Genomic DNA, 24,853 nt, shown 5'->3' with positions numbered 1-24,853 from the left:
CACACTGTGGTTCAGGTGATTTTCTTCCCTCAATTCCAACCTGCTTTTCGAAGCATCTCCATCATTAACTGGGATTTTCCTATTTTCAAGAGATAATAATAATAATAATAATAATAATAATAATAATAATAATAATTTATTATTTATACCCCGCCCATCTGGCTGGGCCTCCCCAGCCACTCTGGGCGGCTTCCATAAAAACCAAAAATACAGTAAAATATCACACGTTAAAAACTTCCCTGAACAGGGCTGCCTTAAGATGTCTTCTGAATGTCAGGTAGTTGTTTATCTCTTTGACATCTGCTGGAAGGGCGTTCCACAGGGCGGGCGCCACTACCGAGAAGGCCCTCTGCCTGGTTCCCTGTAGCTTTGCTTCTCGCAATGAGGGAACCGCCAGAAGGCCCTCGGCACTGGACCTCAGTGTCCGGGCAGAATGATGGGGGTGGAGACGCTCCTTCAGGTATACTGGACCGAGGCCGTTTAGATATTTTTAAAAAGTGACTTACAGACACAACGTTAATGGTTTGACATTTTGATCTGACTGCAGTGTTTCTATTAAATTACCTTTATCAATACATCAGTGCAGAAGAAAATTAACAGATTTGCCGTCTAATTGGGCTTTTTCTCTCTCTATAGAGTTCAGGGATGAAAAAATGTTTTTGGACTTTATTTCCAGTTAAGGAGTTCTGCTAAAGCAATGCATGGTAGTAAATACTATTTATTTATTTATTTATTTAGAAACAAACAACCCTGTATATTTTCGTTTATATACATATATATATATGTACATACACACACACATATACGGAGACAGGAAAAACCCACACACTTCTAATATCATACAAATGTCAGCTGTTCAGTGCTGAAGAAGGAACCATACATCTGTGTGTTAGCAGCGTAGCAGCTCAGGGACTTGTTATCACAGAAAACACAGATAAAAGAATGCACCTCAGTGCCAACTTTCAAATCCCAGGGACACAATTGCTGACATACAGCAGAAGGGAAGTTTCATCATTACCCAGAAGGATATTTAAAGTGGTGGCACTATCAATTTTTAAAGTAAAAGCAACACCCACATTTTTGCCCTGTTTCCAGCTATTATTGTTACAACCCACACCTACTGGAATAGCCACAGGATGCAATTGGATAGAAACAGAACAATAGCATTTTGCTCATGTGCACCTCCTTCCTTTGACATCTGATAACAATATACACAGCCTTGGCATTCCCCCTCAGGGTCTCGGAACTCATAATTTTCGCGTGCTGTTTTCAAACAATCAGAGAAAGTTATTAAATGACCCAATGCTGTCCTGATTTTATTTTCTATAGGGTGCAAGTCTGACCAAAAGTACTTGCAAACACAGTGTGCTTGCTTCATTTTAATAATTAGAAGTAAAGAATTATAGTATTGTCCACTATTTTGTAAAGTCTCTTTTAAAAACTGTGTTTGGTATGCTTTTACAAGGCCCCAATCCAGAGAAAGTTAGCCCTGCTTCAGTCTCGTTGCAGCGAATGTGGCTTAGATTAATCATGACTAACTTGCCCCATTCATTTCAATGAAGAATGACTAATGGTTTCTGAACTGGGGCCAAACTCTGACCTTTGTGCTAGTTTATGGAAAGTTATAGAAATATCTAATTGCTGGGCAGATTATCTTAAGTTGCAGGCCACATAATGTGGACCAATTAAAATTAAAAACCTGAATCCATGTTGTTCTTGTCTTTTTCACAAATAAAAAAATAAACTAAAAATAATAAAATAATAAACTTACAGGGACAACCTTAAGCACGCATGCCATGAAATAAGTTTCATTAAAAATCACAGACGTTTGCTTTCCAGTAAATACACTGAAGATTGGGAGAGAATGTATGTAATATATGTGAGGAAGAGGTGACTTTGGGAGCTAATCTTTTATAAGCCCCCTTCTGGTTTCCTGAGCAACACTGATTGTTAAAACAGTACACGAAGGGAGAGTCTGCGCCCATAACATCTCTCTTCTCCAACTCATAAAAGCGCTCTCCATGAGTTATCTCCATGCAAGCTATTAAAAGAAAGCTATACGCTAAGACAAATTAACGCTGAAACCCCCTTCTCCAGAAACACCGCGTGGTTTAACTTTCCTGAAACTTAAAATATTTACCTCTCTTCGTTAATCCCACACATGCGGACTCTCTCATTGCTCATCCAGCTATGAACGTTGCCATACAGGGGAGTTGCAGAAAGCATGACTTCACCTTAAAACAGAGGCTTTTCTTCACACGTGTGTATAATCTAATTGGTGGGAAAGAAAAAAAAGAAGTTGAGAAGATTGACTGGGGAGGAAGGGCAGACATCATAGTGGAATCACCGGTCTCCCTCTAGATAATTAACAAGGAATATAGGCTTGGTACAAGGTCGTGAGCAGCCAGAGTTAAAACACATGTAACAAAAAGTAGGAAGTTGAGGGAATGCACTGGTCAGAAACGCTATAAATCTAACGTTGTGCAGGACAGGGGAAGAATGTTACTCCCATTGAGTTTAATTTGAAATAAAAACAATTACACACCCATCATCAAAGCACACCTTACTTGTAATGAAGCCAGAGATATTTGCTTGATACTCTAGCGAATTACATCTCAGGAATTCATGGTGCACACAGACAAGCAAATGAAAACCAACTGGGACATTATAGCGTTTAGTTACCACACTACTGATTAAAATTGCTTAAGGTGGCATACAAAAAAATAAGAGACTTTTGCAAAAACAAAAACACACACACACACACACAATATACCCATAAAACTTAGTAAGGAAACAGGACCAGCAAAAACCCACCCAAAAGCTTTTGCAACCTATTGATTTCACATAGAGTCTGGTGCATTGTTGTGGTGAGATTGTCTGAGTGGGAAACCTACGTTCAAATCCCCACTTGGCCATGAAGCTCACTGAGTGACCTTGGGCACTCACTTTCTTAAACCTAACCTATCTCACAGGGTTGTTGTGCAGATTAAATGAAGAGAGAGAGAACCATGTATATACCACCTTGAGCTCCTTGGGGGGAAAGGTAGGAAATAAATGCAATAAATAAATAAATTCACTGGGAGTGTTGGGCATCTGCGTAACTTCTACAGGATGTAAGAGTACTCGACTCTGGCGGCATAATTCTGTCTGTGTGTGTTTAACCCTTCGTAAGCAGCAATGTATCATTTTCTTTTCAGTGGATTTTCTTTTCCACGTGTAGCACAACCAGTGTGTGTGATCCAGCGGCAATTGTGACACCCCCATCCCTCTGAAATCAATGGTATGTACCTAGTGTCACTAAATGTACTTTTTAGCCTGATTGCCCCCATTATGTTGAAGTAACTTTCAGTGAAACTTTAAATCCAAATAATGGGGGAGATCCAACCAAAATTAAGCAGGACAAATTCCCGCAGGTTTTCATTTATTCACAAAGCAGGGCTCAACATTGGCGGGATCTTACCCAGTGCACAAAAGAACTGGGTTGTGTTTGAAGAGATAACTTTAGCAAGGAGGAAATCCAAATATGAAAACACTGCCTGGGAGTGGGAACGGGGCCAGACTGAAGGCACAGAGTCATATCCTAACATTCACTTTTTAAAAAAAGCAAAAAAGCAAGGTGTCAAATGTCAGTTTCCACTTCAAATGAAGTTTCTAGCGTTTCTATCTCTGAAAACCAGCCGAAGTAGAAGGCCAGAGACAAACAAGAGCTCCTATTTTTAATAGGGCAACCATTTTCCTAGAAGTTCGTCTCCCAGCCCAGAAAAGGGTTAAGGGGAGAGAGAAAAAAACATTAAGTAGGTTGGTGAGATCCCCAGCCCTTGATTTGATTAAGTAACCCAACCCTGGTGGCTTCCACCATTGGAGCTGCTGTTGTTGCGCCGCCGCCGCCGCTGCTGCTTTGAGTGCTTTCAGTAATTCAATGACGCCTGCTCACTCCAGGGAAAGAAATCATTAGCGGGCTCACTGGAGAAGCATTAGCAGTCCGAAAGGATCGGCGCTGCGTGCAGCAGGGAAGGCAGGTGAAAGGCAACCGGATTTTCGCGTCCAGCAACAGAAGGGCCTCGCCTGCCTTTCTTCCCTCCCGAACGCGCCATCTCCGCCCGCATTAAATTCTAGTTTGCTGCATGAGTGAAGTGTCAGGACAAGCTGCGTTTTATTAACACGATTATCGCGGCGCGTGATTTATTCCAGTGCCGGATTTTAATTGCTCTTTGGAGGTTCAGTCGTTTCTTTTGACTGAGCTTCAGCCTGCATCCCGCTGTTAAATGCTGGGTTAATAAGTAGGGGGAGCCTTTAATGCACAGGATACCCCTTCAGCTCTTCCTCTCACCAAAAAGGAGGGAGGGGAGGGGAAAGTGCGCGCAGGCACAAAATGCCTCGCCAAGGGGAGGAACCGCGAACGCGGGACGCGCTGCGCTAAATTGCTTTTCTGCAGAGAAGGGAGGCTTCCCGGGCTTTTTCGGTTTTTTAAACCGAGACGTACTAGGGCGCAATCCTCAACGTAGCTACCACCGAGGAAGTCGCTCTGCACAAATCGGGACCCATTTCTAAGCTAAACGCGTTTAGGATCGCGCGGAACGGATGGAGACCTTAACCTGTGTTAAGGTTAATAAGGAGCCATCCTACACACGCTTAATAACTTGGGGATACAGCACCACTGAAACTAACCCACTATCCAATATAAGTATGCGATTAGGATCGGGCTCTGCTGCTGCAGCCCTTCAACCCCTGTGGCTCAACCAAGCCCAGTGGGATTACCCGAGAGTAAACGGTGGAGGAGCCCCGGGGTCTGGTCGGACCTATCCACGCAGAGGAGAGCGCCACGCACGCACGCACGCCTCGCAGTTTAAAAGCCCCCGTGCTCCAAAACAGACGACTTAACCCTTAAAACCGGAGCGGAGGCAAAACCTAGGTTGCGTTTGCGCACAAATGCTCCAACCACGATCAGAGGAGGACCTCCGTATAAGCGCCAAGGAAAGCCCTGTGTTCTCTCAAGCATTTCATGAGCCCTTCTTGCTCCCCCTCCCAGCTCCTTGAAGAAGCCTTTTGTGCAGATCCCCACGCACGGAACGTATTTTACTGAAATGGCACCGTCCCCTCCCTCCGCAGCAGCTAGCTTGCAAGAGCTGACCCCAATTGCTGTCAAGGAAGAGGAGCTGGCCCCTTCTCCTCTCCTTCCTTCTCCTCGCACCCCCCCCCCCACGGCCCCAGTAAAGGCTAGGACGAAATATCGCCCTATCATTCAAAAGTTGTTGTTCCAGGGGAAAGAGGGGTTTTGCTGACCAGATTTAGTGTTTTCCAGATGCACGGCTCGTAATGTTTTCAAATGGAGCAGCCGCAGCCTGGAGAGTGATTGAGAGTTTTACATACGGTTAGTAGCCGCCCAGAGCGCTGCCTCATCTGTAAGGAATGGAGGGGACACAAAGTCCAAAGAGATAGGGCTGTCTGCACGGAGGGAGGGGACGCCGCTCCCTCTCCCCTTTCCCCCACCCCTTTTCTTGAAAAGCAGGAGACATGCCCGGGAGCCTAATCTTACTTTTTATAGGCTGGAACTGAGCTAAGGCTCTGGGTTTCCTCGCGGGGAAATGTATCGTTGGTTGCCATCGGCTGGTGCTCCTGAGATCTGCAAAAGTCGAGCCCAAGAGCGCGATCTGAGTCGACCCCAGATACTTGGGGCGCTGTGTGGGGAGGGGGAGCCGATGGCTTCCAAAGGCAGATATGCAAGCGAAGCTACGCCCTGAATGCAAAGGTTTCCTAAACTGGGAAGAGAGGAAGGTCAAAGGCAAATTGCCAAATAATCGGCCCAGATTATGATAGCTCCCAAAACGCTACAGTGCGTATTTAAAAATAAAACAACAAAACAAGGAGAAAAAGAAAACTATGTTGCCTTCTGCTGCAAGACAACCATCTCTCTTTGCTAGTCCACGCCGCGAAACTCGCCCCGGGCAAAGGTGTTTGCACAGAAGGGGCCCAGAGCGAGGCTGGGATTGCTTAAAGTCTGCCGCGGAGCTTTTGCAACAGAAGAAGTTGCCAAATTCCCCTTTGGAGCGTCGCCGCTGCATCCCAGCGACACTAGGCGAAAGGGAGGCGGGATCCGCGGGCTGGGAGAGAAAGGCCTTTTCGGAGGCCGGGAGAAGAGTTGCGGCAGCCGGGAGCGCGCAGCGCCTGAGCCGGTTCTGTGCAAAAAGTACAACCGAGCGCGCGCGATCCCTTCCCGGGAGGTGGGCGAGGCGAGATGTTTGCTCGTTTCTGCTCGTTTTCAGGGTCGCGCTTCCCAGCGCATACATACGTTGTTTATAATCACCGCCGCCCTGATGAACTTTTTGTGAACTGTTTAAAAGTGGAGGTCTGTTGAACAAACAGCGGCGCCACTGCCAGCCATAATTTCATTGCAACAAGCAACAGACTTTTAACCCTTCGGGCTCCAGGAGGAGACGTTGCTGGCAAAGCAGCAGCTCTTTCTGCTTTGTGGCTGTGAGCCTGGAAGGTTACATATAAGCAACCACTCCGCTTACGGAGCAATGGATCCACAGCTCAGTTAAGTCCGAGCATTTGGATCTACGGTCCAGAGCAGGCTTTAACCACAAGTCCCTGTGAAATCAAAGAAATGCGCTCAAGGCTGCAATCCTACCCACTACTCGTTTGCCCGGGAGTAATCCCCAGTTAACGCATTGGGACTAGAGTAGACATGCACTGGTTTACCCTGTAACTACCCAACTACCTGTAACTTCCTTTACCCTCTTACTTGAAGGTAAATCCCAAGAGGTCCAGTAAAACAAGGATGGGGGACCGGAAGCCCACTCTCCTTAGGCCGTACCCCACTGGCCCTGCCCCCACAAACCCTTCGGAGCGCTTTTGTCTGGTTTCAATGTGTCCTTGGCCGAAGATAATGCCTCTTCGCTTGCCTTGACGCACTTTATAGAGAAATAGAACACAGAAACCTTTTGACTCTTGCGCGGTTAGAATGTAGGCTACCGCAACATCCATGGAGCCACCGCCGCCTCTGGCCTCGCCCACCGCCGGCCCCGGAAGGCTCCTTCAGGTGGGACCCTCAGGCTGAAAAGGAGTGCCCCCCCCGCACCGAAATAAAGAGACCCAAGTCCCGCTTGTATTTTGCGAGGCCTAGTCCCCAGAAAGTGCACGCAGAATCGGGGCTGTTCAGGACTACTTGTTAGCTCTAGGTATTAATCGCCTGCCTTGACATGCTAATAAAAGGCGACATATATAATGCATAGTGTAAATTAAAATGCACAAGCGTCTGAGAAAGTCACGCTTAGAGACACTGTCAAAAAGAAGTGGGGTTTGGGCATAACGAGGGCTACGGGTAGGCCGTGGCTGCTAAAGTTTGTTAGTGTTTATTGCGATTATTTCCCACCCCATCCCAAAAAAAATCAGTACGTTGAATTGGTGTGTATGCTTTAGCTGAGATTCCGGCTACACTAGAGAGTTGGACTAAAGACCGCAGTTTTATCTAATTCGTCCTGAAAATTAAATAAACCACCTCCCTGGCTGTTTCTCCGCCTCCGTGGAGCGATTCAGGGCTTGGCACTTTGCTTTTCCGAGTCCCCGCAAGTCTCCTTCTACCTTCGGGAATCTCCCCGTTATGTAACACTCTTTTGCTTTATACATAGAAGGGGGAGTAGTGGACGTAAGGCAGGAGACAACAGAAAATAACAGAACCGCACATATGTCACGATTCCCCCCCCAAAAAAAATTGATTAAAAAGCTCTCCTCGGTGCCTCCCCCTCCCGCATGCTACTTTGGAGAGCACACCCCCTCCACCTCGTTTATATGCTGCTAGCACATGCCCAGCACCTCGGCCAGAGTTGCTAGAAGCTGCCATAGCTGCAGCAGCTTCCGACCGTACCAGCCCGCGACGGAAAGCAAAACCTCCTCCCCGGGGTGGGGATCGCGCCGCGCCTCCTGCCGAGCGAGGCGAGCTCGCTGGCTGCGCGAGAATGTGACCTAAGGCAGGAGCAGCAACAGGCAGGCTCCGAGCGCCAAAGAGGCCACGCGGAATTTCCTCCCCGGAGGTGTCCGGCTGACAAATCCGTCAAGCTCGCCTGGGAGGAAAAGGGGGGAGCTGCACCGCGGGGTTTCGCTGCAAAACCTGCTCGGTGTCCGCTGCCGAGAGGAGCCTCCTCTCTCCCCCCCCCCCCATCAAGCTGCTGCGCTCATGTTACAGAGCAGACTCGAAAGGAAAAGAAAAAAGCGGCCCCGGCGCTCGGCGTGTCTGGCTGAACACCCAGTTCTCCGGGCACCACTGGCAGCCGCCGCAACTCCACATCATTGGGTGGGAGGCAAATGCATTCACGCAGCGCCCTGCTTGGCTGTTGGATCTTCCTCTGCCCTCCCCGTTCTCGTTCTCTCTCTCTTCAAAAAGGGAACCGCTTGCATCGCCCTCGCAACGGCAACAGACTCTTGGCAGCCACTGGAGGCGGGCGCAGGAGCAAACTTTTGCTCGCACGCTCCTGCCTTCGCAAACTCAACAAACCTGGTGCCCGCGGCCAGGGGAAGCAGCCGCAGCGCTTTGCGCTTCGCCTCCCCGGGAAGGAGGGTCCGGAGAAACCATGCCGAGCGCGTTGGCGGCCTCTCTTTCCCGCCATTCAAGGTGGCGAAGGCGTCTTTCTTGCCAACCAGGGCACGAAAAAGGGTGCGAGGAGGAAAAATAACCAGAGAGTAAGCCCCAGCCGGGCTCCAGCGAGCCAGGAAGGAGAGCGAATGCCGCGAGCGCACACGAGTTCCCTGTTGGCGCCTTTCCTCTTTCCACCTCCTGCTCCTTTTGGCAGCCGGCCACTTTCCACTGCATAAACCACAGGCCCGCCGTCAGCTGCACGGCAGGCGGGTCGGAGCCGTGGAGCAAGCGGACGTGGATGGCGAATGTCAGGGGGGAATGGCGCTAACGCAGCGGGGCTTTCGCGTTAATCAGAGAAGGCCCTCCTCTGTAATCAAAACAAGACCATACATAGTTCGCCCATCTCTAGCTTCCTGCCCGTTTCAGGTCTCCCCTAAACAAGCTGCAGAGCATCTGATGGGGAGGCAGCCTTTTCTCCTATATTTCAATAATGGCGAGACGTACACTTAGCCTATTCATGAGCCTGCACATGTACTCAAGCCTGAACTCGGGGGCAACTACACGCTTTCTGGCTCTACATTACTGGAAATGTATTTATTGCATTTATATATCTCTTCCAAGGAGGTCAAGGTGGCAAACGTTCCCCAATTTTAGCCGCACATCAATCGCGCGATGTAGGATCAAAGGAAAGGGCAGAGCGAGTCAAGGTCACTCAGGGAGCATCTTGGTCTGCACTAAGCACTACACTGTCCCGGCTTCCGTTTAAGTCAAGCCACCTTTTCTTCCATTTACAATTTCGAATTGGCCCAGCCATTCCTATCTTATGTCTGAACCAAGCCCCGCTGTGTTAAACAGGCTCGCCCCACGGTATTACAACTGTAACCTTAAGATATTAGTGCAGTTTGCTATTTTAAACAAGGCTGCAGTCTTGTGCACACTTGCCTCGGAGTAAGCCCCTTTGAACACAGAAGAATTTATGAATAAGCATGCACTGGGTCGTGCAAAATACGGTGGCATAAATTTGAACACGCCGTTGCGCGGAGGTGGCGGGGAGCTACGTTGTACGAGAGAGCTTGAAGCACGTTTGTTAAGCGAAGTAGGAAACGGCAAACTAAGTATCCACGGCGGGGAGGAAGGCGGCTGACCTTTAGCCGGGACGTGTAGCATTTTGTCTGGCTACAAAGCTAAGCACAATGCGCCTGCGACGTCTCCAACCCGATTTTCTCCTGTGCGTATCGGAGGCGCGCAGAACGATGCCCAAGTTTGCCCAAGCAGCGCGCGGAAAAAGAGAAGAACCGGTTGGGTGGCTATTTCAGGGGCTTTTAAACTTCCTCTTTCTTCTGTCTGCGCACGTTCCTCTGGAGGCTTCCTGCGCCGTCACGTGCGCCTTCGCGATCCGGACTTTCTTCTCATGTCATGTAAACAAAGCGCTGTGTAGGCATTACGGGGCGGCCGCGATCGATTGGGCACAGGCAACGGCATCCGGAATGGGGGATTCCGGCTTCGAGACTCAGATGAGAGAGAGAGAGAGAGAGAGAGAGAGAGAGAGAGAGAGAGAGAGAGAGAGAGAGATGTTTTCCCTTGGCTTTTGTAAGGAACAGGAGCTCCAAGCCTCGGGGAAAGGAGCCGTGTGCATTGCAAAAGTGAGGAGCGGTATGTCGAGAGCAGGAGGACGAGGGGAAGCGAGGACTCCACAACCCCAGCCAACTGCTGTGTAGCCGCAGGAAAGGAAAGGACTTCCCTGCCTTTTGCCAGGGAGACCCTGCTTCGAAGGGAGAGAGTGGCTTCAGACAGCCTTTGCCTTCGTTTCGCTGAAAGATCGGGGTTCAAAGGGGGCGGTGCACTGACCGGCAGCGCATCCAAAAACCTCTGGCAGCAGCCCGCCGTTTCCTCCACCGCGGTGCGCAAGGCTTCGGACCGCAGCAGCCTCCTTTGCACATCAATCGCGAAGCAAAGCGCAGTGACTTCGACCCTTTACCGCCATTTGCCAGGAAAACTTGTGAATAAGTGATGTTCGGGGACGGGGAGGGGCGGGGAGAGGAGGAGGAGGACGGAAGGCCGTCAATAAGGGAAAGGTAAAATGGCTGGCGAGCCTTCAAATAACCCTGCCCGCCGTCTCTGTCTCTCTCTCACTCTCTCTCTCTCACACACGTCGTCTCTTGCCAACGTTTTCTGCGCGGTGGAGAAATAGCGCCCCCGCTTCTCCTAGTACGAGACCCGGGGGAAGCTGTGGGGCCCGTTTGTTCCACCCAAATGAACTCGGAGGTGGGGGAGGTGGAGCGGCCACGCGGGGGGGGGGTATTGGGGGGTCGTCGTGCGCCTTAATAACCTGGTCCCTCGTGAAATAGCCCAGGCACACGGGGCGCTGCAGGAAGCAGAAACGAAGGCAACGAAACAGAATGAAGGGGAGAGAAGTATTTCTCTCGCGACCTCGCGTCTTCCCACCCGCCGTTTGATCCGAGAAAGTCCCCGAATTGACTTGTGCCATTAAGCCCCAGTTCCCGCACTACGTACACGGCGAAAAGCACCTTCGCCTCGGGCGCCGGTGTGGGGGTCTCAGCCCGTCCCGTGGGGTCCCCTTCCCCTCCTCCACCCTTCCGAGAGGATGGGTGGAGCAGCACCGGGGCGAAGGGCGCTCGCCTGGCCTGTACGGAGCGCAGGCACCTCCTCGCGCTGCCGCCTCCTGCAACTCTCCTTCGCTCTTTCAGCCAGACCGAATGAGTCATCCCAGCCCGTTTCGTCTTTGAGATCCCCGACCGGCCGCGCCATTTTAGGCGCGCGCACAGACACGGGCTCGGTTTCCGCTGCTGCTGCTGCTTGGAGAGACAACAAGCAGGCGGTGACAGAGGCGGAGGAGGGGCGGCGGCGGCGGCGGGCCAGAGGAAAGGAGAAGGGCCTCGGTGGAGCCTACCCGCTTGGCACTCATTGGGTCTTTCAGGTACCTAAGCGGACGGACGCCGCCTCCCTGGGTAGCAGCCAAGCGAGAGCGGGGGAAAACGCAGGCAAGGCCCCGTCGGCGCCTGCGGCCCATTAACCCCTCGCACGCCCCCCAGCCCGGACAGCCGGAAAGCTGGCTGGCTTGCAAAGACAAGAAGGAGGAGGTTCCTCCCAGCCCAGTTTTGGTCTCACAAGGGTGTGCCAAGAATCCAGTGACAAGGTTAGGGAGGGAGTAGGCTGAAAGAATTTTTTTAAAAAAACAAAACCGTGTTTGTTAATAGGAAAGTTTAAGAAGGAAAACCAGCACAAGTATCCAGCTATGTGCGTGACTAGTACACATAAACAAACTAGCCCAGACCCAAGGTCGGTTGTTGTGAAGACCAGGATGAAATGGTAAACCCGCTCGGTCCACACCCTCTTGCTTTTTAAGCCCCACGGTCTACAGCAGCGCGCGTGCACGGGGAGGCGCACACCCACAGCCGAGTTTCTCCCCACCCCCTTCGTGATGAATGCGCTCCCCGCCCTCTCTCTTTCCCCTCGCCTGCCCCGCTTGGGTCGGCGCTGCCCTTTGTGGCTTTTTCGGCCCGGCGGCCGCGCTGCGAGAGCCCAAAGGAGGTCGGCGTCGCCCCCCGTATTCACCGGGGAAACGAGCAGATATTGATCACGGGCGAGTTGATTTTGCTTAATTGTGGCTGACAGTGCCTGTGGTTTCCTCATTTACGGAGCAACAGCATCGAGGGTCTGATTGATTGGGAGCGCAGCGCCTCCCCTCCCCGCTCTCCCTCCCGGCAGACACACACACACGGGGGGGGGGGAGAGCGAGCAGCCACCTTCGAGAGGAGCCTGTGTGAAGGCGAGTCCCTCGGGAGGGGAAGGAGCAGCTTCTCATTATTCAGCAAATGGCCGGCGCGCCGGCAGCTAGAGATGCAGCTTGGTTGGTTCGCTGTCGAGCGCTCGGGCGAGCTTAAGTAGCCTTAAATCCTCCCGCTCCCCCCGCAGGACCGTCTGCCTGCTTTTGCCTGCGTCGTCGGCCCCTTCGCCTCCACCGCCGCCGCCTCCTTCTCCTCCTCTTCGCCCGCCAGCAGATTGGTCCGCGAGTTAAGCGCTCGCGAATGGAGAGCTTTTAACAGGGCGGGGGGTTGCAATCCTCGTCGCCTAAGCGCTCGCTCAGTCGAAGTCCCCACGCCGAGGTGGCGAGCTCGTCCTCCGCAAACTTAACTCAGGAGCAACCGCTCTCCTTTCAATGAAATAACGCCATAGCAAAGCAGTTTAAGGCGCAATCCAGCGCTCACAAGCCCCGGTTGAAATTAATTGCTAAAGAACAGCAGCCACTCCCTGCGCAGCTCTGTCAGCCGGGCTTGCGCAGGAGACTTTCCCGTTGGCTTGCGCCCTTAGCCATCTCTTCCTGCGAAGAAGAAACGAAAATCCAAACCACCAGCACCATCACACTTCGTCTGTACAACTCCTACCAGTAAGGAGTTTTGGTGCCAGCGCTTTCTGGAAAATGTACATTAAACATGCCTTTTAAAATAAAGATGAGCGCAGCAGACATAAATGTCAGAAAAGGAGCTGTGTGGCAACCATCTGCAAGCTGCTTGATCCAGGATGACTTCACAATTGCCCTGCGACCCTTTTTTATATCTACTCAGAAGTAAACCTCGTTGAGCTGAATGGGGCTTACTCACAGGTGAGCGCGCATAGGATTGCCGCCTTAAATGTGAAATCTGGGCCCAGTCCCCAAACCTGCCTATCAGTTGCAGGAGGCTTTCTTCCACGAAGCATGTTCTCCAATCCAGATTTCCCTACATTAGCATTTCTAGCTAACTGTCCTATCCCAAGTGCTTTCCGCTCCTTTAACTTTTTTTAGTCCCCCTAAAGTGCATTCCTGCACCCCCGGGGTGGGTTCCATCGTAAAGCAAATGAGCACAGGGTTGCAGGCGGTCCAAGGCTCACCGAGAGGAAGACACAGAATACACAGCGACACCTGCTTCCAGGTAAACATACATAGGATGGAGCCGAAAGACAATTTATGCGAAGACGACTAGGGCTTGGGCATCACTCATAGGAACAAAGGCTTATCATGAACCAGACCATGGGCCTATCTTGCTCATATTGTCTACACTGACCGGCAGCAGCTCTCCAGGGTTTCAGGAAGGCCTACCTGGAGACGCCAGGGATTGAAGCAGGGATTTTCTGCGTGCAAGGCAGATGCTCTACCACTCAGCCAGGGCCTCCCCAAGTCCAAACAGGGCCGCTGGTGGGGATAGGAAGCGTTCCTCAATTCTAACTGTACATCGCCTAGCACCCTAAGGACAAACCCTCCAGTCTCCCAGAGGCATCTTCAGCAGAATCTATTCCGCCTTTACTAAAAGCATCGTACGTGTCCTCAAGCAGCAAGCAGCGATCTAGACGAATCCTCCGGTTTTAATACCCCAGCAATGCGCAGGGCAGGAACCGGCCGAGGGAGCACAGAGCAGGGCCTCGCGGACAAAGTTTCACGGCGCAGCTGGGATTCCTCCTCGGGCTGCGAAGCTGCGCGCCCCCTCGGCCTTCCTCGGAAGACTTAAGGACCCCGGCGCAGCCTGCCTTGCCATCTTGAAGTCGTCGGCTCCGAAACGGGAGGGAGGCGAGGGGGGCTGAGCGCGGAAGCAACTGCGCTGCAGATGGGCGGCTATGAATTTTTGCTGCTGCTTCGAGCCTTAATTACTGGCTCTTGATCCGTGGGACTACGACACGACACCGCCAAGGTTAAAATGCCCGGAACAGCTCTGAGCAGATGTGAGCGAGTTGGCAGACGCGCAAATGAGGTCTGCCTCCAAGCACGATAACAAGTGACTAATACATTGCATATCGCTGAAAGAAAATTATTTTCCTCTCATTTGCATTAGCTCTCTCTTCCCCCCCCCCTTTAAGACCAAAATAAAAAGCCAACGACAGCACCACCACTCGCGCGCCCCGCTCAGAGGCAGCAGTCTAATCCTGGGGTGGGTGGAGGGGAGAGAAAGATGCTGGGTGACTTTTAGAAATTTGTGGAAGCAGGAAAAGATTTGCCAGTGTTTTGGCAAGGCAGCCGTGTTTATCTTTCCGCCTTTGCTCCAAGGCAAAAGTAGTTTCGCAAGCAACATTCCTGCAGAAAATGGCAGACGTCACGTTAGAGCTCGATTTATTGCTCTGGCGCTTAATGAATGACTGCTGGGGGTATCTTCCACCCAGAGTCCCTCGTGCACAGAAACTGGAGAGTGACAGATATGCCGCATGAGAGTGACGAGGAATGAAATTCGATGTACAGTTGCCAGTTGCCCTGAAACAAGCCGGCATTGCCCAAAACAGAAATTCTATTCACAAACCAGAAGTGCTCGGATTGAAGACGATCGGCGCCACAATCCAAAACAAAATAAAATAATCCTTATTCCCAGGTTTTATATGACTTGCCTCCCCGCTGCATGCATGTTAATTCCGAAGCAAGTCCCACAGTGCTGAATGGAGCTCATCCGCTTCCAAGCAGGGTTAGAGCTGTATCACTCATGGCTTCCCGTTGAAATCAAAAAGACAGATTTCCAAGCTGTTAAGGACGGACGGGGAGAGACCCATTTCAGACAGGCTGACCCCTCACTTTAGCGAGACTAATCATCTCGGTACTAAACCAGTTTATTAAACAGATCCCATTGAAATCAATTGAACTTCCGTTAACGTGAATCGTACTGGGATCACAGGTTCCTCAAAAAGCATCGAAAGATTTAACTGCCAAGTGTAAATCAACTTTCCTGTATACTCGCAATCAATTTGAAAACAATAGGACATTTTCACACAATATGTTAAAGGTTTTCTTTTCTTTTCCCCACATCTTTAATTCAAATATAAGACCTAAACAAGCTACAATACCTGTTCATTTTAATCATGGCTCTTTTTCTCTCTTTGTCACACTTTAAGTGTTTTTGCAGCCATAGTGTATCAGTAGTGCAAGAGAATACTCAGAATTATATTTCATGTTGTGCATGTGCCCTTATAGGTCTTTCCCAGATGCACTCAAATGGTACAAGTGAGATGGAAAAAACATATTGAAAACTGCTTCAGCTTCACTTTATGATGTGTGGGAATTCAGACATACTTTTGTACTTCCAGATTAATGTGTGAAACAGGAAATTGCATGAGTGAGATGCACAGGAAACATATGGGGGGGGGCAGTTCATGCATTCCATGCAAGGAGAAATTGGGTGTATTCTTCACATATTACACCAAAGCATTAAAAGCCCACTTTGCCATCATGTCTCTAGCCATTCTGGGTCATTAGCAATAAGGCCCTGATGCACTTTCCAAGGTGGGAAAGCTGCATAAGCTACTAATTGGCTATATTGATATAGTTGATATACAAAGAAGTGCTCATTCCATTACCTACATAGGTAAAGGTAAAGGGACCCTTGACCGTTAGGTCCAATCGCGGATGACTCTGGGTTTGTGGCAGTCATCTCGCTTTATTGGCTGAGGGAGCCAGTGTACAGCTTCCGGGTCATGTGGCCAGCATGACTAAACCGCTTCTGGCGAACCAGAGCAGCCCACGGAAACGCCGTTTACCTTCCCACCTGAGCGGTACCTATTTATCTACTTGCACTTTGTCATGCTTTCAAACTGCTAGGTTGGCAAGGAAGCATCAAATTTCTGTAGCATAATGATTCCCACCTAATCTGAAAAGTTTATGAAGAGGAGTGAAGCTACCTCACTCTGCTAGGGGGACAGGAAGACTGTGGCAAAGCAGAGTGTTTCTTGCGCATGTGTGATCAAAGTGCCACTCTGGATAACAGGTTTCACTCCCACTGAGCCAAAGCAAAGTCTAGGAACCATGTCAATGTGCTGCAAGTAAAGCAATAGTCCAGGCTACAGTCCCTAGCTCCATTTACCTGTAAGTAAGCCCCATGAAATTCAATAGGATTTACTGCAGAGTAGACAAGGTTAGAATTGCAAATTGCTAGATTTCATAGAACTGTAGAGTTGGAAGGGACCACGAGGATCATCTAGTCCAACCCCCTGCAAGACAGGAATCCTTTGCCCAACCTGGGACTTGAACCCACAACCCTGAGATTAAGATTCTCATGCTATACGACTGAGCTATCCCTCAGGGTTTTGTTCTGTTTACTGTTATGCAAATGTTGGTCACATTGAAATAAGCATTGTGTAACCACCATTTTTGAGGTCAGTATGCCTCAGTATATCAGTTTCTGCTATTAAATGTATGGCCTGCTTTCATGCTTCCCATAGATATCTGGTGGACCAGTCTGAGAAAAGGATGCTGCACCACATGGGACATGGGCCTGATTCAGCACTCATTTTCTTATTAAACCTGACTCTCAATCAAGATAATCAGGAGCAGGATCAGAAAAACAGGATGTTGTTTGCCCCTAACAAAATTGGTGTACCTCAGTCATTGACATTACTGTTTATGTAAAAGCAGGGAGAAAACCTGCAAACAAAGCATCATGAGATAGATTCCTTTTGCTGCAAAAGTAGTTTTGCTCCACGTTTTAACACTTAGACATTGTGAGAATAGCAGCCTAGTTTTCTCAGAATAGATTCAGTTTATTTCAGAACTTGATCGTACAATATTTAAAAACAATGGAAAGTTAACAGATTTGTTCAATAAATACAACGGAAATTTCCTCACATTACAAACTAATCTAACTCTGTTTTGAATTACCATGCAAATCAGAACACACAAAACAGACTGTGTGTAGCCCTGATCTTCTATTTCTCTCACTCACTCACACATACATGCATGCCAAACCTTCTTTCTTCTCCTAGGAAAGCCAGGCAGTTTTGACTCATTCTTCAGTAAAAAGCAGTTTTCTCCTGCTATGTGCAAAAGGTATGCCTATCTTGAACTCCTCTGTCACTTTTTAAATACCAGTTTGATTATTTCAGAGTGATTAGAACACAGTAAATTTGTGGATTTCACTTGTAAGCTTAGGATCACAGTCCTAGACCTCACCCATCTTGGATGAGCTTTCCTTGGTATTTTTTATGTCCTGGTTTCAAACAAAGTCATACTCATTTAGCAAGGGGTGTGACTGCATACTGGAGCTGGTCTTGCACGAGGTGAAATACTCTTTAATCCTGAAAGAATGTGAAAATGTACTTCCCACTTGCCTTCCACAATTTAATTCTCCCCTTAATAAACCCATTTGGAAAGATCAAATGTGAGATCTGCCTAAAATTGTGCAGTTTATACTTGGTTTTAGTCCCGAATTATGAAAAGGGTTTAATTTGAACCAGGAATTTCCCTTTCAGTGCCTGCATATATAAATTGCATTGACATTGCTAATTGTGCCTGACATTGCTAATTGTGCCTTGGTATCTGCTGCTAAAGGAGAAGGTCCCAGGCATGCCAACTCTTATTCCAGAAGGAGATACTGGAATTGGTTGGTTCCTACCCAGGGTGGGACAAAAACAGCTTCAGTGCTTAAATTCAGATAGGACTCTCCAGGGCAGAAACCTAGTTGCATTGACATCTGGAGCCAGAATCTGGTGAGAGTCATTTTTCTTTACACCTGCAAGCTGGCTAGGGACTACAGTTAGCATACATAGAGTGCACCTGGAATGAAAAGTGAGGCTTTTGGATCAGAGAGTTTGGCTACTACAATTCCTGAGCATTGGCAGTCCTCAGACTATGCTCTGGAGACATGTGAAAGCATTGGGGCATTAGTACACAAGTCACTACCTACAGTTCTGCCTTCAAACCATTTCCTCTAGAATTTTTAAGAACATTTCTATCCTGCCTTTCCATTATAGAGTGTCCAAGGTAGTCACTATATAACTTAAGATCCACAGAATGTTAACAGCTGGATTTCTTCCTAATGAACCAATATTGTTATCTATCATGCATGTATAAATGAACTTACTCTAAAATCTATGGCTTGAGTATTGCAGCAAAAATATCAAGAAATCAGTGATCATCCAGTCCTGCTAGTATGTCCCCCTCTGAATTCAGTTTGAGACACCTAGACTGCAATAGTCACAATTTGTGTGTTAGAAGGTGGAGCACAACTATTTCCACAACAGAATGAATCCTGCCTAAGTGCCAGACATGCCATGCTCACTGGCAGGAGGACAAGCAGAGCCTCCCCCAGAGATCTTACGGCACAAGTTGGCAGGTGTTAGTGAAGGTGCTTTGGCAAGTACTTGTAATAAATCATACAAGTTCAACAAAAGCACTTATTACTGAACTATTTAGACTGTCTTGAACAACTTTCCAGTATCCTTGAAGGACAGGGGCCTTCTCTGTGGTGGCTCCCAGATTATGGAAACTCCCTCCCTTTAAAGTTGCATATGTCTCCCATGTTGGCATCATTTTGCTGCCAGTTAAAAATATACCCTTTGGGGCTGGGTGACAAGGGTTGGCAGTCTGTTATTCCTTGCCTGCTGTGTTGTGAACCTAAACTGTTTTCAGTATTTTTATATAGAAAATATATGGGGGGGGCGCTGAGCAGAAAGCAGACACTTCCTTTACTATGTGTGTGCCACCATGGGCTCCTATTGGAAGGAGGACAGGGTAAAAAATATAACAGATGGGGGGGAGAGAGAGAAAAAATATTGTGGGATGCATTATTACTAGAGCAGTCAAGTACAACATTTTCTTGTTGCCTAGAATGGACACACAGCGGAATGTGACTCCAGACAGGGAGGACTTCCTGTCATACCTTCTCGGGAGCTTCTTCCCCCTCTGTGTGACCCTAGCTGACCACATAAAAGGGCAAGCCACGCAACCATCTCTCCCTTGCTCTCTTGGACCCTCGCTGTCCTGGCTCTTATCCAGCACACAGCTCAAGCTTCACATAGGATGGAGCCCAAAAGCAGAAAGTCTGAAATGTAGCTCAGACTTCTTTTCACTGTAGCCACAAGATAAAACCTGCCTTCAGATTACTGCTGTGAACTGAATGTGAGTAAAACTTTATTCTTACTTTTAAAGAAGACTGTGTTGCGTTATTCTTATTTTAAGAGGGAAATAAAGGGGAAACTTACCAGGAACAATCTGGACAAGCCAAGCTGGATTGCTTAATTAAAGGATTATAACGAATCATCAACCTGCTTCCAATAAGTTGCAAAGGGAATGTGCTCTGCTGTTTACTCGCTAGCGTGAGTGAGGAGGGATAATATTCAAACAATATATCCTCTCCTACCTTCCTTAACATTCCCACAAATATGAAAGAGTATGTGCCATTTTTAAACGTAGTGAAACAAACAGGGATCAACTGTACCCTAAGAACAATTATCCTGGAGAATAGCCCAATGGGCTTCAAGGAGAGAATCCTGAACTAAGCCATTTGTAGACTGGAAATTGTATGCACAAAAGTAACTGAAACTGTGGTCCTGAAAACACCTGCAAGATTGTACATCTTCCGATTTTTTCTTAGATGCAAGTGGAATGTGTCCTTTGGTAGGCCCCCTCTTCTGTCAGTGGGCCCATGTGGATTTATCTGGCTGTGGTGGGCAAGGCTCCAAGGAGAAGCCCAGTGTCTAGCCTCTGTCTTAATTTTCCACAATTGCCTGTAACAATGCTAGGTAGGAATTATTATCAAATAATAATAATAATAATAATAATAATAATAATAATAATAATATAATGCTCCCTGGCACTGCTTTGAATGCAAGGCTGGGGGGGGGGCAAGGGGCAGGCATCAGCAGTGGGCCCTGCCAGGTACTTGGATCCTAGCAACTCCCAAGGATGTGGTTGGGGAAGGGCCATAGTTTAGTGATGAGATGTATGCTTTGCATACCCAGGTATGTCCAGGTAGGACTGGGAGATCCCTGACTGAAAGAGAGCAGCTGCAAATCTCTGTAGCCAGTGCAGACCTAGATTTCCCCAATAGCCATATTCAGTATAAGGTAGCTTCCTATGTGCTTCTGCCATCCACACCAGGAAAAGACTGCAATCCTTACTTCCTAAAGAACAGTGTTCCTCCCTGGCTTCAGGTTGGTGTTCCAGGACACTGTGTACTCCATGCAGGATTATCTAGCCCAGGGGTTCCCAGAGTGTGGTCTGCAGGTTTCATTCAGGTGAGCTGCAGCATGCCCACATTAAATATTCATAATGATTTTTACTGATATTTTTAATTGCTTCTTTTATTTCTTATGTTGTAATTTATTGTATTACAATTTGAGTTCTATGGAATGTGAGTTGTAATATAATAAAATGCAGTATAAGAAATAAAAGAAGCAATTAAAAGACAATTAAACATCATACAGCTTCTAGCACGGCACAATACAACGGCTACAAAAGGTAGAATATCATTAAATGGTCTGTAAAGACCATCAACAAGAGGTCCATGGTCCAGGTGGGATTTGGGAACCAAATATCTAGTCTGGCCTAAGAGCAGGCCAGTTGTTTGTTTTTAGGTGAATAAACCTTTCAAAAGAGTGAATTCACAGGTGCATGTTCTCAACTCCAGTACATGACCTCAGTATCAAGTGTTGGCAGCCATCACAATTAGAATCATAGAATTTTAGAATTGGAAGGTACCCCAAGGGTCGTGTAGTCCAACCCCTGCAATGTAGGAAGAGGACGCACAGCACTTCCTTGGGGTTCCACGATGGATGCTTTTCAAAGGCGCGGGTTCACACATCTCAGCTGAGGAATGAGATAGGCAGATGTGTGTGCGTGTGTGAATCAACCCTCAGCTAAGCTGCTTACAAGGAACTCTAACATCCTCGCTGGGGCGCATACATCCTTTCCCTACTTTCAGAGGAATAGTATGCAGTTGGGGACACGCGTGCTAAATAAATGTTGCAGGTGAGGGTCGTCGGCCCCCTCCTCTAACTGGCCCAAAAAAGCTCAGCTTTGTGGTTCCTGTAAAACCACCGGACGCACTTACAAAGGAGTAAGGGCCATTGCACCCCGCAAGACTTGAATTTCCAAACAGGCTTGGTTGGGGACTGCGCCGCAAGCTATTCAAAGGGGGAGGGGAGAAAGGGGGAGGGCGGGCCTCAAAACCCCATCCAAGGAAATCGATGAGGAAGATGATGCTGGGGTGGGTTTCTTGTGTTTAATATTTGTTTTGTTTTTCCCTCGGGCATGCTCGCTACTTTCTTTACTAGGGCCCGGGGCGAAACCGTTGTCCCCTGTCGCCGCACCGCCCCCTTTAGTTCTCTCTCCCTCGCCATAGAGAGAGCTTTGTGTAAAAGCCGAAGAGGCGCTGGCTGCTCGCGCTCCAACAGCTGTCACATTATTTGCACTAGCTGTAAACAGCCTTCGGGCCCCCCCTCCGCCTTTCTCCCTCCCTCCCTCCCTCCCCACACCACATAGTTAAATCCAGACTAACAATCCACAGTTAGAGATCAAACCAACAACAGCAGCATTGTGTCTGCCCTTCCTTGCTCAAGCCTCACTCCTGCAGCTGGTTTACTCGAAACAAGGAGCACCCCTCTCCCCTCCCCCGCCTCCCCCCAGGCCAGGGAACTATTTGTATCAGCCGGTCCCTCACTCTCGCGAACTCTCCTTGGGCAATAAATGGGGTCTTTTAAAAAGTAAGCTTTCCTCCGCCCCCCCCGCGCGCCACCCCCGCCCTCTTTTTGCTCTTTTTTGACGCGTCTCTCTCTCTCTCATTTCCTCCCCAAGTCGCCCTCTCCTCGAAGGGCCAGGTCAGAGCTGGAGTCCTCTTCTGCTTGCCTCCAGTCCAGCTGCAGTAGCTTAGCGCGCCCCCCGCCCGCCCGTGCCTTTGCCCGGGTCTCGCTCATTGTGGCTCTTAGAAGCTTTAATGCCTCTCGTTCCGCAGGAGAAATTCCTCAGCTGGCTGCATTTGCAAGCGCGGGCGTCGGTGGCGGGGGGGGGGGCGCCGAGCAGAGACTGTTGCTTTCTTGCCTTCCTGCTTTTAACAGTTTCTTTCCCTCGTGGTCCTTAAGGGATGCACCCCGTCGCCCCCCCCCCCCCAGCGCTTCTCATCAGCTCCCCAGACGCTACAGGCCCCGGACAGTGACGTGGACCCGATTATTTGCATTGAGTGACACGAAGAGACGCCGTGTCACTCAAGCGAGAGGGACGCGGAGGGAGGGGGTGGTGGTTTGAAATCCTCTTTTTTCCAGCGCCTGCCGCACCCGGCGCCCGCTACCTGAAGCGAGCACTTGCAGGCCGGTTTTCTGTTACCCGCACCAGCTGAGGCCCAAATACTCGAGTCGTAGCTGTCTGGAGAACGAACGAGCTGCCAGAAAGGGCGCCCGGGGGGGGGTTATTCTGATGCTGGGAAACTTCCACCCAGTAGAAGAGATAGGGGTTACTGGGTCGGTGATTGTGGGGGCGAAGAAAGGGGTAGAACCATAGAAGTGTAGAGTTGGAAGGGACCCTGAGGGTCATCTAGTCCAACGCCCCAATGCAGGAATATGTAGCTCTCCCATATGAAGGTAGGAAGCAGGGCATCCACATTAGTGTAGGAGCAGCTCATGGCTACCCATGACCTTGCCTAGGTACCACCTTCTTTCTGGCTTGTCCCAGTTCAAATGAAAGGGGGCCTCGCTCAGCTCTTATTCCCACGTCCCACGTCCACTAACCGCTCGACAATATCCGAGTTGACTCGGTCCTAAATCCCTGTGTTCAGTTAGGGTTTGCTCTCAAGGCAAGTGCATATAATATTTCCCCTGTTAGAGCGACCTAGACCCACTGGATATTGCTCCCGGACATCCTTGCTATTGCTGCTGCTGCCGATACTCCGCTATGGTTTTGGCCATGCCCGGAGCAAAATAACGGAAATGGAAGATCTTATGCCGCATGACAGGAGCAGCCCCAGTGAGGCCTGCCATATTTTCTTGGACTACAATTCCCATCAACCCCTAGTCATTGCATCCAGCGGCTAGGGATTATGGGAGCTGTAGTCCCTGCCCGACGGTGATGCCGGCGAGTGCCCCCCCCTCTCTCTCTCATACACACGTGTCCTCCTAGGCACCCTATATGTACTCATTGAGCAATTGAACTATTTGTCTATCCTTAAAAATAAAAAACCCTGCTGCGTAAAATACAGCTCTTGTATGCCAAAGTCCTCAGGAGCTGGAGGAACAGCTGCTTAGGTGTCCTGATCTTTTGGGCAAATAGCTGAGAAGGAAGCTACTTTGGTCTCTCTGGGCCAGCGGGCGATTTGCCACCAACTACCGTACTTGTTCAAAGCCCAGGCGACCCTCGCCGCGGAACAAACACACAGCATTTTCATTGGGAAAGAGACCCCGGTCCAGCCTGCGGCTTTCCTCCTCTCGAGTAGCTGGCCTTTAGGTTCAGCGCAATTCATCTCGATTATGACGGGGAGACCAGGTGGCTGGAGCTGTGCAGGCCGAGTCTCAGCTGCGGTCTCCAAGAGTGCAGCTTTGGGAGGCACCAACAGCCGCGAAAATTAACTCTTGACCCTAAACACATTTACATGGCAGCCGGCCCTGCTCAAGTCAAGAAGGCTGGCTGGCTCCAGTGTGCAAATGCAGTTAACTCTGCAAAGGGAGTAAATCTCGTGGTTGTACCTCCGTAGACCCCTGGCAACTAACAAACAGGCCTGTGTCATAAGCAACCTCTTAAGACCGTTTCTTTTTGTTTTCCATTTCTCCCCTTTTTTATTACTACTGTTTTTATAAAAATAATTATTAAAAAAAACCTCTCGAAAATACAGTTGAAAAACTAGGATACGAAAGAGGCGCAGGAAAACTAAAGCGGTTGGGAAGGGAGGAAATTGGCGGCGCATTTCCTTACTTGCCAACTCCTAAATTTTATTAAACCATTGGGGCTTACTCCTAAAGTGTGTCAGAGATGGCAGCCTAAGCGTCTTGCTTCACCTTAGAAACTGTAACAGCCTAACCCTATGCAAGATTACACGCCAGAAGCAAAACGCACAAGAATCCTTAAATGGGCCTTTCCCCCATGTTAACTGCGCATGGGGTCGCAAACGTAGACCGCAAGACTTCTCTGGAAATAAGTCCCATTTGACTTACTTCCGAGTAACCACGCATTGGATTGGGCTGCCGCCGCGGCAAAGGATTGTTTGTGCCTTCTTCGCTGCCACAGAAAAGCGGGGAACTTGCTCCACTGCAAGCCGAAACCACAGGCGACATCTCACCCCAAGCAAGGCAAACCAGTAAGCTCGAGGAAACTTACTTCCGAGGGTGAAGGCATAGGATCGGCCTGCGCGGGTCTTTGGATCTGGGGCTCTGCCTGTGCTGGAGACAGCGGGAGACGCAGACTCCAGCTCTAGCTACTAAAGGTTAAAAGGTTTCGCTAGCGCAGCTCCTGTGTCTCCGACAGACGAGCCGCTGCCTCCGCAGCACCCAACTTCCAAGCCAAATTCTCCCGGGCGAGCGATTCCAAGCATCCGCGTCCTTGTAGCCCTG

The 24,853-nt window shown here is 49.3% G+C and overlaps 1 protein-coding gene across 9 annotated transcripts in view; it reads right to left on the bottom strand.

Annotated features, from left to right (window-relative positions):
• Positions 1-24,853, bottom strand: part of BCOR (BCL6 corepressor) — an 88,304-nt gene that overhangs the window by 45,677 nt on the left and 17,774 nt on the right. For 7 of the 9 annotated variants that reach the window (XM_053386919.1, XM_053386915.1, XM_053386922.1 and 4 more), the window contains exons 2-3: positions 2,141-2,271; positions 1-79 (exon numbers count right to left, since the gene is read on the bottom strand). In XM_053386919.1, coding sequence (XP_053242894.1) covers positions 1-79; positions 2,141-2,226 — 165 coding nt within the window. In that variant the 5' untranslated portion in view covers positions 2,227-2,271. Of the gene's footprint in view, positions 80-2,140; positions 2,272-5,283; positions 5,309-5,370; positions 5,439-24,853 lie in introns of those variants that run through there. The other 2 variants (XM_053386918.1, XM_053386920.1) reach the window with 2 other exon arrangements.

This window comes from Podarcis raffonei, chromosome 4, assembly GCF_027172205.1.
Source record: "Podarcis raffonei isolate rPodRaf1 chromosome 4, rPodRaf1.pri, whole genome shotgun sequence".
Classification (NCBI taxonomy): Eukaryota; Metazoa; Chordata; class Lepidosauria; order Squamata; family Lacertidae; genus Podarcis; species Podarcis raffonei.
This window is presented reverse-complemented; position numbering and strand designations above follow the sequence as displayed.